We start from the raw sequence: 13,620 nt of genomic DNA, 5'->3' as shown, positions 1-13,620 counted from the left end.
GAGCACCCTGAACCCCTCATTTCTGACCCCATCCCGGAGCCTGCATCCCCAGTTAGAGCCCTCACCCCCTCCTGCACCCTAACCCCCTGCCGCAGCCCAGTGAAACGAGTGAGGGTGGGAGAGAGCGAGCCACCGAGGGAGGGGGAACGTAATGAGTGGGGAGCGGGGCTAGGGTGTTCGGTTTTATGTGATTAGAAAGTTGGCAACCCTATCTGCAATTTATCTTGATCTTGTATTTCTAAATTAGAATTTGAGTTAAGTGACTGCATGAAAAGCACTAAACAAGTGAAGAAACTTTTGGATCTTCCACTGTATTTGAGAGAGCAATATGGTAATAGGATCGTCTTGTAGGCAAAGTGACAAATTATCAGCTTCCATGCATTTCACATGAGCAGAGATGCCACGTATACTGAGGTAATAAATTCTAAAATCTACACTCACTTAGCAATGAACTGTTTTTATTTAAAAGTTTTTCACACTTCTTTGCAAATTGTACATGGTATTTGTCTCAAGCAGGACAGATTCATCACATACTTATTTCACTGGAGTCTATACTCAGTGACATAGTTAGGCAAGTATGCAAGTAAGGTCAAATATTTTGAATGTTAGTCTCTGAAATTGAGTCAATTTAAAATTTAGGGTTGGATAGTTAAAACTGTAAAATAAGCTAAGTAAGCTATTATGTGACTGCATGACCATCACAACATAGAATATGCACTACTGTCAGAATCAATTTTACATAAAATTTGATATCAAGTCAAAAGTATTATGATAGAAATGAGGTTATATTAAAATGACTTCATTGACAGCATTCCTACAAAATAGAGGAAGGGACAGTCACAGCCTCAAGAAGTCTACGTTAAGAAGTAAACAATACTTTTTATTTATAGAGAACCAATGGATGACCACAGGATTCATTACAAGTTCTGATCTTGGTTCCACACATTCTGTGATTATCCCATGTTTAGCACTTTGACCACTCACAGAACCCAATATATCATGCACATTTAAAGGGCATATTAATGAAATGAGACCACATTATAAAATATTATATTTTAGGGAAACAAGTCTCTCCAATACTTGTCAATCAATTCACTTTATTACAACGTGGTGGGGATTTAGAGCCACCTTTTGGCAGACCTTATGTTCACACCAACACATATGCAGTTCTCCAAAGAACAGTCTTCCAAAGCAGTAACAGCAAATAATTCACTGAGAAGTGTCAGAGTACACAAGTACATAAAAGGTTGTTACAAGGAGGAGGGAGAAAAATTGTTCATCTTAACCTCTTATAGGACAAGAAGCAATGGACTTAAATTGCAGCAAGGGAGGTTTCGGTTGGACATTAGGGAAAACTTCCTAACTGTCAGGGTGGTTAAGCACTGGAATAAATTGCCTAGGGAGCTTGTGGAATCTCCATCATTGGAGGTTTTTAAGAGCAGGTTAGACACTACTTAGTCCTGCCATGAGTGCAGGGGACTGGACTAGATGATCTCTCGAGGTCCCTTCCAGTCCTATGATTCTATGATTAGATATAAATTCAAATGAATAGAGATCAGGGAGAATTTCAATCTAAAGGTTTATTTTGCACGCACGCGCACGCACACACACACACACACACACACACACACACACACACACACACACTTCAGTGCACATAACAGAATTTCTTTGGTGTCTACAGTTTGGTGTCTACAGACTCTGCTGTTAGGTTTTCTGCTCAGTCTACAGAGGCTTTGGCTATTCACTGAACTATGAAGTATGTTTTTTTTATTTATATGTGTAATACTGTGTGTGCATTTAAGAATCCAACAGACTGAACTAAGATTTTATGAAGCTACAAGGTCTAGAAAAATGAGCGCAGAAATAGAAGCCCAGAATTTATGAGTTTCACTCCCAACTCCAACTGACTTACCTTATCACTCAAACAGATTTTTACAAAAAATCTATGCCCACGGTTTCAGTTACCACCTTTTGCTGATAACTCAACTGTTCATCTCCCCTCCTGAACTTGGCCCCTCTAGTCCAATCTCATATCACTTCCTTTCTCACTTATATTTTTTTGGATATTACACCATTTTCTCAAGTTAAAAGTCAAACTGAGCATCTTGTCCTCTTTTAAAACATCTCCTGTTTCTATTTTCACTTTCTCTTTTTTACAACTTCATCACCTTCCTGGTCAAGCGCTGGTCATTTTCAACTCTACTCACCTCCTTTGTTTCTCATATCTAGATTTGTGCCAAATACAAGTGCAGATATTTCTCCTCCTATATCTCCCAAATTTGCTACTTTATCACTCTCACGCTAAAACTCTTGCATGCTATCATTTCTCACTTAGAAAACTATAACCTTCTCCTTTCCAGCCTCCTCGTCTCTTATTTTATAGCTCAAATACATTCAATTTTAAAAGTTATTTTTCTTTCCCAACACACTGATCATGTCAGCCTCCTTGGAGCCCCTCTGGCTTCTTCTCTCATTCTACATCAAGTTTAAACTCCATTGCAGAGCATTCTATGATTCTAATCAGTTTCTTTCTGTAGCCCCTTCCAGGACATAAACCTTTATAGTCTTTACCTCAAAGCGAAATATCAATTTCTGCATGATTCAAAGGCCTTACTGGCAGAGCTGACTGCAAAAAGAAACTGACTAGAATTATTGCTGTGTCTTTGCAGTTAACTTTCAGTATAAAGAACTTGATATAAATAAAAACTGACTAATACTAGTCAGTGTAAATCTGCCTGAAGCTCTTTTCACAGAAAGTTGCAAATGGAAGCAACCTATGTTGCTTGTCATTTTGCCTACTTGGTGCCTCAGGCTAACTTGCCTATGTTACTTATGCTTAAAACAAGCCCTTTCCCTACAAGTTTGATTCATTAGGTGGCACTCTTGCCCCACACTGAACTAATGCCAAGCAGAATGTTAAGTGCTGCTGATTTTGGAACAACAAGTAAAATCAGTGTCCTTACCCACTGTGGTCCTTAAAGATTCTAAGGGCTTGTCTACAATTAAAACACTACAGGGGCACAGCTGTGCCACTGTAACACGGTGCAGGTAATCCACCTCCCTGAGAGGAGGTGGATTCTTCTGTTGACCTACATCTGTGTACATGGGGACCTGGGTCGGCTTAATTACACCACTTGGGGGTGTAGATTTTTCATACCCTGAGCGACATACTTATGCCAACCTAATTTTCTAGTGTATACCAGGCCTAAGAAAGGAATTTAGGCCCAATAGCCTGGCTAAATTATAGTCTGAATAACTGCTTCCTTGTCTTCCAAATGCTATTGTTTCAACTGAATACAATATATTTTAAAATTTATTTCTTGTTCTAAACTGTTGCATAATGTTATTGTGTGCTGTTAAGTACTTGCTGAGACCATCCCAGCAGCTCCATAGTTGACTGTATTATGTTTTACACAAAGCAGAGTTTAAATCCCTTAAATTACTGTTAAAGCCTCACACAGATCATTGCCAAACTTGCATATATTTAAATGAGGATAAACATCAGTATTCTGGATAATTTTCATAGTATATTCAGTTGTAGTTTGCTTAGAATTCTCAACATGAATAATTTATTTTGGAATTCTTTTTTTTCCTACTAGTCTAATGTTTTTGGGTCTGTATGGCTTAGTTCCAACAATTACAAATTTCTAATTTTCTGCATTTGTTAATCCTGTAAAACATACCAGCATCGTAGGATTTTGGGGGAAAAAGTGTGAAGTCTAAACAAAGATATGACAGTATCTGACATACTTTTTTCAGATATCAAGGAGGCAGATGGAGAACGTTTCTCTGTTATGGGCCTCCTGGCACAGAAAAAAGGAGCAGGAGTCAATGGTCACTGAAGCTGACTAAGCTCAGCATGGGCTACAGGGAGCAGAGCGTGCTAGGATGAACACATTAGTAAATAAGTAGGCAGGGGACATGAGCACTTTTCTTTACCTGACAGACCTACTATGGCTTGTTAGAGGGGAATCTTCATGCTGAGAACCATAGCAGATCTATCAAGTGGAAAAGGCAGTAAAGTGTTCAGTGCTACAGCAGGGAAAGATACTCAATGCTCTTTAGCCATCCCCAGGTGATCCCCTTTACTCTTTGCTGCTGCCAAAGCCCTTGCCTGTGACTTGCTCCCTCACAGCCCCATACCACCTCATTCTTACCTCCACTCCCTCCTCAGCCCTACTCCATCGCTTCTCCATGCATGGAACTGTTATGGTTTGCAAGAGACGAATCCCGGTACTGCAAGTTAAGGCAGTTTAATTCAGTGGAGAAGCCAAAAAAGCATTAGGCCGAGGCAGGGAGTGAAGAAGCAGTCAGAGGTGTGCCTCAACTCCCAAAAAAGTGGCAGGAAACCAGGGTTTAAAGTGAAACCTCTGGCAGCTCAGGTTGTTCAGGACTGTTTTTTAAAATACTTGGTCAAAACGGGGCATCTGGCAGGTGAGAGTTCTACAGGTACCCAAGAGGAGTCCATGGAAGTACATAAATTTTAAAAAGAACGTTCAATTGAATATTAGCAATATGGGATTTCATTGTCCGTTAACAGCTTTGAGTTCACTTTCATTTTAGCCTACCATGCAACTACAAAAGTTAAAAAATTTAAATGGCTTAGAAACACAGGTACAGGGATAAGCTTGACACTACTAAAAGCTGCTGAGCGTGCCAGCAGTAAAATGAAATGTTTAGTCCCACCAGGCCCACTAGCCATCAAACCCCACCCAGTGTGACACTCATAAAAAGGCAAAGACAAAGACTTAAATATTGACTTTGAAATAACAATCCAACAATCACATCAACCATTGAGAAGCACAGCTCGTGTATGAAGGACCATTTTTATACATAGTTTCCTTTAAAACGCTCTACTACAGAGCTCCCTATAACAGTGGTTCTCAAACTTTTGTACTGGTGACTCCTTTCACACAGCAAGCCTCTGAGTGCGACCCCCCCTTATAAATTAAAAAAAAACAATTTTATATTTAACACTATTATAAATGTTGGAGGCAAAGCAGAGTTTGGGGGTGGAGGCTGACAGCTCGTGAGCCCCACATCATAACCTCGCGACCACCTAGGGGGTCATGAGCCCCAGTTTGAGAACCCCTGCCCTATAAGAATCTGTGCAAACAGACTTATTTATAGCATTTCTATTTTTAACCACAAATTAGTGTAACTGAAATTACTTATTCCACCCCCTCCTCTTTACCCCGAGGGATTAGTTAAAAATTAGAGTACGTACCTGGCTACGGCTTCACTGTACACAAAACCAGCATCTGCTCTCTTTACAATTTCAAAACACAGATCTGCTCCATCCATACTGTAGATAGAAAGATATGAAAAACGTTCTTTTAAGAAAACAGATAATAGGCTGCCAAGTCAAACGACAGTAAAATATTTCAGAAATATGTTCCATTTGTATAATGCTCATATCAAAAGTGCTTTAGATGCATGTACAATTCATAATTAAACAAAACTCATTTAGCAACTATATCCAAACTGTCATGTCAACTAAAAATTCTCCAATCCAAAACATCTCAGGTGCTCAACACTCTCACTCCTACCCCAACCGCATTAAAAGTCTGGGAAAGTAGTGAGCCTTTACAGCAGTGGTGCCCAAAGTTTTTGCACAGGAGGGCCACACAAACCTAAGCATGCACTTGTGTGGGCCAAACAGATTCTACATATTTTAATAAGATTTAAAGTCACCTGTATTGATTTATATTTTAAGTTCAGCTTGTTTTGGCTGTATTTAGATAGACAATACTGTACATAGAAACAGCCTATTTATACACTTGTGTAAACTAAAATGATGTAAACATGATGACAAAACGCTAATGAATCAGCTGTTAGTATATAGTGTTGAAGCAGCCCGTGGGCCTTCTGAAAAGCTCTCGTGGGCTGTAGGTTGTCCCCCCACCCCCACCCCCCGCGCTTTACAACATACCCTAACGTCAACAGATTCAGGCTCAGTCAGACCTAGGGGGAAAACTAAGAGAATTTTTCACTTCTAGAACCAACATCTTGCCAACAAAAGCATCCAGCTATTCCCTGAGGGCCAAAGGACTTGTCTGCTCAGGCAATCCAACTGATCTCATCTGCCACGGTTAGATGCAGTCTCTCCAACACACAGGCCCCAGACCATAGGAGGACTTTATAGGTTAGAAATAAATAACCTGAACAACACTAAAAAATGAACTAGAAAGCCAGCACAGTTCTGGAGCACTGATGACGTAATATTCAACATGTGGGAAGCTCCTTTAAAAGGGCAGGTGTCCACGTTTTGTAGTACCTTAAGCTAAGTGATCTTCAAAGGGTACCCCAATGTAGGGTGCTTTCCAGTAATTCAGCTGGCAATAGAGGCATGGATGACTATGGCAGGATCCATGTCCAGGACAAATGGCTGCAATCCCCTACTTCAGAGCAAATGGAAAAAGCCCTCTTGGCCACTGATGCTATCTGGAGTTGGATACACAGCTGGAGGGCCCAAGACTTATAGACTTTAAAATAAGAAGGGACCATCATGATAATCTAAATCTGACCTCCTACACATTGCAGGCCACAGCACCTCACCCATTTACTCCTGAAATAAACCCCTAACCTCTGGCTGAATTCTGAAGTACTCAAAACATAGTTTAAAGACTTCAAGTTATAGAAAATCCACCATTTACACTAGTTTAAACTTGCAAGTGACCTATGGCCCATGCTGCAGAGGGCAGGGTCTCTGCCAACCTGACCCAAGGGAAAATTCCTTTGCGACCCCAAATATGGCAATGAATTAGACCCTGAGCATGTGGCAAATCCCACCAGCCAGACACCCGAGAAAGAATTATCTGTAGTAACTCAGAACCCTCCCCATCTAGTGTCCTATCACTCGCCATTGGAGATATTTACATGCTATTGTAGGCAGTAGGGGAAGCTAAGCAACCAAAGCATGAGTCAAATTAAATGAAGACATACAGCAGTGTTCTCAAAATACTACGGGTAGTGCAATCCATACCAAATCTGCATCTCCCTTACTGCTCTTGTATATATGCTAAACAAGAGGTGTGAAAAAGACAATCTTATGGTACCATACACAACAGGACCCTCAAAGCAGACATCCAGTTACATATTATCCTACAAGTTCTTTCACAGAGGAAAAAATGAAGCTACACAAGTGTAACTGTATTTACACCAGGGACTGCAGTTGTATGCAAGGCAATCTCATTCAGATACTGTATTCCAAGGAGGGAATTCTATTGAAAATGAATTTTAAATAGAAACTTTCAGCCATATATTCCAAAAAGGCAACAGTCTCTCCAGCTAGTATTCCATAGGGATGATGTAGAAGTCAATCAGATAGTTTAGCACCCCCTACAGGCTCCCTCACTCGCAAACAATGGCAGTGCACATTGCATTGTTGACTCTGTTCACTGGTTCCTTGTTTTTTTTCCTACCTAACTGCCCATCGAGAGACAAGGTGGGCTAGGTAATATTTTTTGTTGACCAACTTCTGTTGGAGAGAGAGACAAGTTTTCGAGTCACACAGAGCTCTTCTTCAGGTATTCAGATATTCTCTAATTTCCTGGGACTGACATGACTACAACTAATTGCCTATACTCTCTAGGTCCTGGTCTACACTATAAACTTATATTGGTATAACTATGTTGCTCAGAGGTGTGGAAAATCCTCACCCCTGAGCGACAGTTATACCGACCTAACCCCTGGTGTAGACAGAGTTATGTCGATAGGAGGGCTTCTCCTGTGGACATAGCTACCACTTCTCAGTGACGTGGAGTACCTATGCTGACGGGAGCAGCTCTCCTGTCGGTCTAGGTAGTGTCTTCATTAAGTGCTACAGCAATGCCACTGCAGCACTGTAAGTGTACACAAGCCGTAAGGTAATCTAATTTTCAATGAGAAGAAATAAGGCACTTGTGGATTCATGGAAAATATTGCTTTTATAAACATCAGACTATAAATAAGCTTCCATTTGTCAGCAGTACAATATTCTCCAGAACTAAGGAGATTGACTAGTACATCCATTGCTTAACAGCATGTCTACGAAGTTTACACATCCAAGCTTTAGCAGACCAAGAGAGAAGCAAGTATCAGCATAGAAGACCCCGTATGGAAAGTGACCTGTAAGCAGTTTTCTAGAGGGTCGCTGTGATCTGAAAGTCTGTCTTTCCCCTGATGCAGTGCCTCTGCAGTTGTGTTCAGATGACTACTCTTTTTCTCAGGCCTTTCGAAAGGGAGGCTGAAGTGTTAGGGTGGTTGAAAGTGGAGGAGGTATTATTCAAGCACCTCCAACTGATCACAACTGCATCGGCACTGCATCACGGGAGAGGCAGACTTTCCGGCATCCAGATTTTAAATCATTTATAGTTTCAAACAACACCTTGCAAGCCAGCCAGAAACTAAAAGGCATCCAGTTCAGATCACAGTACCGTGCTTTCAACACAAAGCTCCACTTAAGTGCACAGATGTAACCTACACCAACTTCATCTGAACCCGTATGTAGAGTGTGCTGTAAGTAGACAAAAGTATGGATAACTGTAAAAAGTCTGCAACCAAAGGAAACTTGCACTCATCTTACCAGGAAAAAATCCTATTGGCCACAGCTGCTATTTGAGCATCCAGCAGCAATGTTAGAGTTAACTAGCCCTACAAATTGCAAAACTATATTAGGGTATTTCTAGTTGTTTCCCCTATATTTGCAATATTACATCAGTCTTGTCAGTCTTAATTTGCCCTTATGCAAATCCCAATCTTTACACAGAGTGTCATGCATGGCACTCTGTACTGCAATGCCATGGCCAGATATAGTGGAGATGATGTAAAGCTGGGTGTCAGCTCTCCTGAGACACTTCTGCCAACGTGTCCTTCTAACCCTCCTACAGGTCTATGATGAGCTAGACAAGTGACAAGGTAGAACCCTGAAGGGTCTTTGGCATGACATCCTTCAGAATAACTATGTTCAGACCTCTCACGAAGGAGTATAGAAGCCACACAAGAGTGACTCTATCCAGACCTGCTAGGAATTGCAGATGAATCAAAATCCAGTGGTATCAAAGAGCAATGGCATCAGAGCTAAAAGAATCACTAAGGACACTTTCACCTCATGTATGACTAAGATGAGTTAACAGACTAGTGCCCATAGTGTAGATAATTGAATACTACCACCAGTTTCCATCCTACAGCCAGCCCTAAAACTTTATTTACTGAGGTCAGGGAAATCTGAAGATTCCCTACACTACCAGAGTTGTCCAGTCACAACTATTCTAAAAACAAACTTTCCCCAAGAAGAGGGATCAGACAAGCATCAAGTAATAGTTTCTTTACAATAATAGGTACATCTATAATACACATTGTGTCCTCAAAAGCTCTTCTCCTATATACTCCTATCTTTAAGATTGTACTACTCCAAAAATAAATGTGTTCACTTTATACTTTTCCTTCAGATAAATGGCAGTTTTCAAAAGTGAGAAGAAAATCTCCCTTATTTTTGAAAATTAAAGTCAATTTGAAATTGTCTTGATATTGTTAAAATGGGCTACAGAATGTGAGCAGTAATGCTTTCTACATTTTATTCAATCAGTTCAACTACATCAATCTCACTAGCACAACCATACTGTGTCTGTATTTTTTTCTCACTGAGACTTTAACTGATAAGCTTTCCATGAAGAAAGCTTACTGTAAGTTGAATTTAAAGTTTAAAATTTATGATGAAAGTCTTTGTTACTGTGGAGTTTGCGAGATGGAATCTTGGTCTCTTCTATGGCAAACCACAGAAAATTCTATGTGCTTAAACAGTAAACCAATCATTATAGCAACATCTCAACTTGTACTTCAACTAAAACACAATTTTTGCAGAAACTAGAGGGATTCACTACATGAATTGTATTTTATGTTGTATTTTATGAGAGTATTAAGGACTTGAGATATTGGAAAAATAGAGGTGCAAGAAGTCTTAACCCCCAGTTTTTTTCAGGTTGGGATAGGCCATGTCAACACCATGCTAGAACACCTTGATGGCCAAGCATGCAATACTGTCTAAAAATTCAGAAAATAACCAACGTATGCTACACTCCATTAAAATGTTTATTTTTTGTTTTGGTTAAGAAAGAATCTAGCGTAAGCTAGAGTCCTCGACACACATTGATGATGTGGAGAGAAAGATGTCATTGTAGTTGAAAGGCAACACTTCCTTGTATATCCCCAGCACTCAAATGTGTGATGGCACGAGATGGTGCTCATATAGGGAGTAGGAAATACTCTGTAGCAGGGTTTTGAGTAACACTATGTTTTATGTAACATTTCAATGTGGGCTGTGTCTTCATTATACAGTAACTCCTCACTTAACGTTGTAGTTACGTCCCTGAAAAATGCAAATTTAAGCGAAACGATGTTAAGCAAATCCAATTTCCCCATAAGAATGAATGTAAATAGAAGGGTTAGTTTCCAGGGGAAACATTTTTTTTTTGCCAGACAAAAGACTATATATATATATACATACACACATATACATATATATACATACACACACACACACACCCCTCTACCCCGATATAACGCGACCCGATATAACACGAATTCTGATATAACGCAGTAAAGCAGTGCTCCGGGGGGGGGGGGGGGGGGGGTTTGCACACTCTGGTGGCGGATCAAAGCAAGTTCGATATAACGCGGTTTCACCTATAACGCGGTGAGATTTTTTGGCTCCCGAGGACAGCGTTATATCAGGGTAGAGGTGTGTGTAGTGTGTGTATATATATATATATATATATATATATATATATATATATATATACACACACACACACACACACACACACACACAGAGTGTAAGTTTTAAACAAACAATTTAATACTCTACACAGCAATGATGACTGTGAAGCTTGGTTGAGGTGATGAGATCAGAGGGTGAAAGAGAGTGGAATATTTCCCAGGAAATGCCTTACTGCTAAATGATGAACTAGCAATTGGCTGAGCCCTCAAGGGTTAACTCATTGTTGTTAATGTAGCCTCACACTCTACAAGGCAGCACGAATGGAGGGCGGGGAGACAGCATGGCAGACAGAGACAGAGACACACACCCTTTGTGTGTGTGCGCGCGTGTGTGTTAGTGTGTGTGTGAGTGAGAGAGAGAGAGAGATGCGCATTTCCTGAGCCCTGTCATGTGTCCCCCCTGCTCTATGGAGATGGGATAAGCGGGGTGCAGGAGCAGGGGGGAGGGGGACACCCTGACATTAGCCCCCCCTCGTCCCTTCCTCCCCCCACACATCCGCACAGCAAGCAGGAGGCTCCCGGGAGCAGCTCCAAGGTAGTGGGCAGGAGCAGCACATGGCTGTGGGGGGAGGGACAGCTGAACTGACAGCAACTGATAGCCTGCTGGGCGGCTGTTGCACAAGGAACTTAGGGGACTGGGGAGTTAATGAGGGGCTGCCAGTCCACCCTGGTTCCAAGGCCCCACCAGCTAGCTGTAATGGGCTGCTCTTCCTGCAAGCAGTGGACAAAGAAGGTGGCTGCCAAAGACGGTATAAGGGATCATTGCAGAAATTTAAGTGAGCATGTTCCCTAATTGATCAGCCATGTAACAATGAAACAACATTAACCGGGACAACTTTAAGTGAGGAGTTACTGTATTTGCAAATGTACTAATGAAATTACTTAAGACAGACTGATGATTCAACATGTTGAAGTCAGAGTTTGAGAAACACTGCTCTAGGGTACTGAACAATTTTAGGGTCTATACACAAATTGCTCCTAGATATTCTACTGTGTTCATTACCTTAAATATTAAGGCTCTGTCTGCACTGCATTTTCTGTTAGGAAGCTGTTTTTATATACACATTGTGACATTATGCCCCCATATTCTTCATAGAGATATAGTTATATATGATATGATTATGGCATAACTACGATACATTTTATACAAGGGAGGTTGTCAAGTCCCCATCATTGGAAGCTTTTAAAAACAAGTTGGACAAACACCTGTCAGGGATGGTCTAGGTTTACTTGGTTCTGCCGCAGCACAGGGGGCTGGGCTTGATGACTTCTCAAGGTACTTTCCAGCCCTACACTTCTATGATTCTAGGTCTTAATCAGGACAAGCTTTAGAATTTTGTTGGGAGTGCTTAACTCATTTCCATTTAGAGAGAGCACTGTAAACCCCTTACGCCATCTCATTCAACCACAGTAATACCACCACTCCAAAAATATAATCAGACTCTCTGGGACAATCTTCTCCCAAGTATCAGGCCTGCAGGGAGGTAAGTGTACTTCCTGCATGGCCTAGTGCAGCATTTTTCAAACTGGGGGTCCTGCCCCAAAAGGCTGTCACAAGACTATTGTGGGGGGTAGGGAGGGGAGTTGTGCAATCACAAAAAATAAGTTTACCATATGTCCAGGTTTTCCCAGACATAGGCTCTTTTTTGGTCCTTGCTCGTCCTTTTTCCTTGCCTTCAGAGCTGGGTGGCTGGATGCCCAGTTCTGAAGGCAGTGCTGCCGCCAGCAGCAGCACAGAAGTAAGGGTGGCATGGCATCGTAACTTAGCTCTGTAGGGATCTCCAGGGATACCATGAAAGCTATGTCCGGTACCATTGGGGGGTGGGGGAACGACATCACAGCCTGAAATATTTTCAAAGGCGGGCCCTGAAAAATAGGCTTGAGAACTCCTGGTCTACATTCTTTGCCTCACCTTTGTAAGGAGTACTGTTCCCACAGCACTGACTGCAGGAGTGGAAGTGAGCTGGTATGGGCCGGTACTCTGTACCGGTAAGAACCCACACCAGCCCACATTAAAGCGCTGCCGCAGCAGCACTTTAATGTCCCTGCCCCTTTTGCCTCCCCGTCGGCGGCCCTGCTGGCACAGGGAACTGTACAGCATAAGCTCATAGAGTTCACCCCCCCCTTCCCATGTGGAGAGGAATATGCAACAGCCTTCGCCCCTTGAGCTACAATGTTGCATGCATTTCACTCAAAGTCACTCAAAGCAGATTACCTAGTAAATAAACAAAATACAAATTAAGTCTACGATACTAGAAAGATAGGATATGAATTAGCAAATTCTCACCCTGACGGATGATACAAGCAGGCTGCAGATTCTTAAGGGAAAAGCTGCACTTGCTTTACAGCTTGGAATCCCCAGGTCTTTCACACACAGGCTAGAAATCCCTTTTGCCTGGGTTCAGCACTTCCCCCAGTTCAGTCTTTGCTCCTCAGGTGTTTCAAGGAGTCTTCTTGTGTGGGGAGTGAAGAACGACAGATGATGTCACTCCCTGCCTTATATAGCTTAAGCATATGGTGGGAACCCTTTGTTTCACAACTTGGTTCCCAGATCGATTTGTGGAAAAATACTGACATCCCAAGATGGAGTCCAAAGACAATGGACTGTGTTATAGCTTAACCTTCCTGTGGGCATTTTGGCCAGGCTTTAAGCAATGGGTGCTATTTCAGAGTCCATTGTCTTTGCTGATGGGCCATCAGCCCTGTCTGGCTTCTTCACTGTTGTACCTGAAAGGCTGGCTGTGGGTGTTTTCCAGAGTAAGCCCAGTTGAAATACAGATCCCTAGTCAATATTTATAACTTCAGATACAAAAATGATTCATGCATATAAATAGGATAATCATTCAGCAAATCATAACT

The 13,620-nt window shown here is 41.6% G+C and overlaps 1 protein-coding gene across 12 annotated transcripts in view; it reads right to left on the bottom strand.

Moving 5' to 3' along the window:
- The window catches only part of CASK (calcium/calmodulin dependent serine protein kinase), a 414,387-nt gene that overhangs the window by 196,343 nt on the left and 204,424 nt on the right, over positions 1-13,620 (bottom strand). For all 12 annotated transcript variants that reach the window (XM_054005578.1, XM_054005605.1, XM_054005628.1 and 9 more), the window contains exon 4: positions 5,231-5,308. In XM_054005578.1, the coding sequence (XP_053861553.1) occupies positions 5,231-5,308 (78 nt within the window). The remainder of the gene's footprint in view (positions 1-5,230; positions 5,309-13,620) is intronic.

Source organism: Malaclemys terrapin, chromosome 1, assembly GCF_027887155.1.
Source record: "Malaclemys terrapin pileata isolate rMalTer1 chromosome 1, rMalTer1.hap1, whole genome shotgun sequence".
Taxonomy (NCBI): domain Eukaryota; kingdom Metazoa; phylum Chordata; order Testudines; family Emydidae; genus Malaclemys; species Malaclemys terrapin.
The sequence above is the reverse complement of the archived record's forward strand: the minus strand, read 5'-3'. Positions and strand labels throughout refer to the sequence as shown.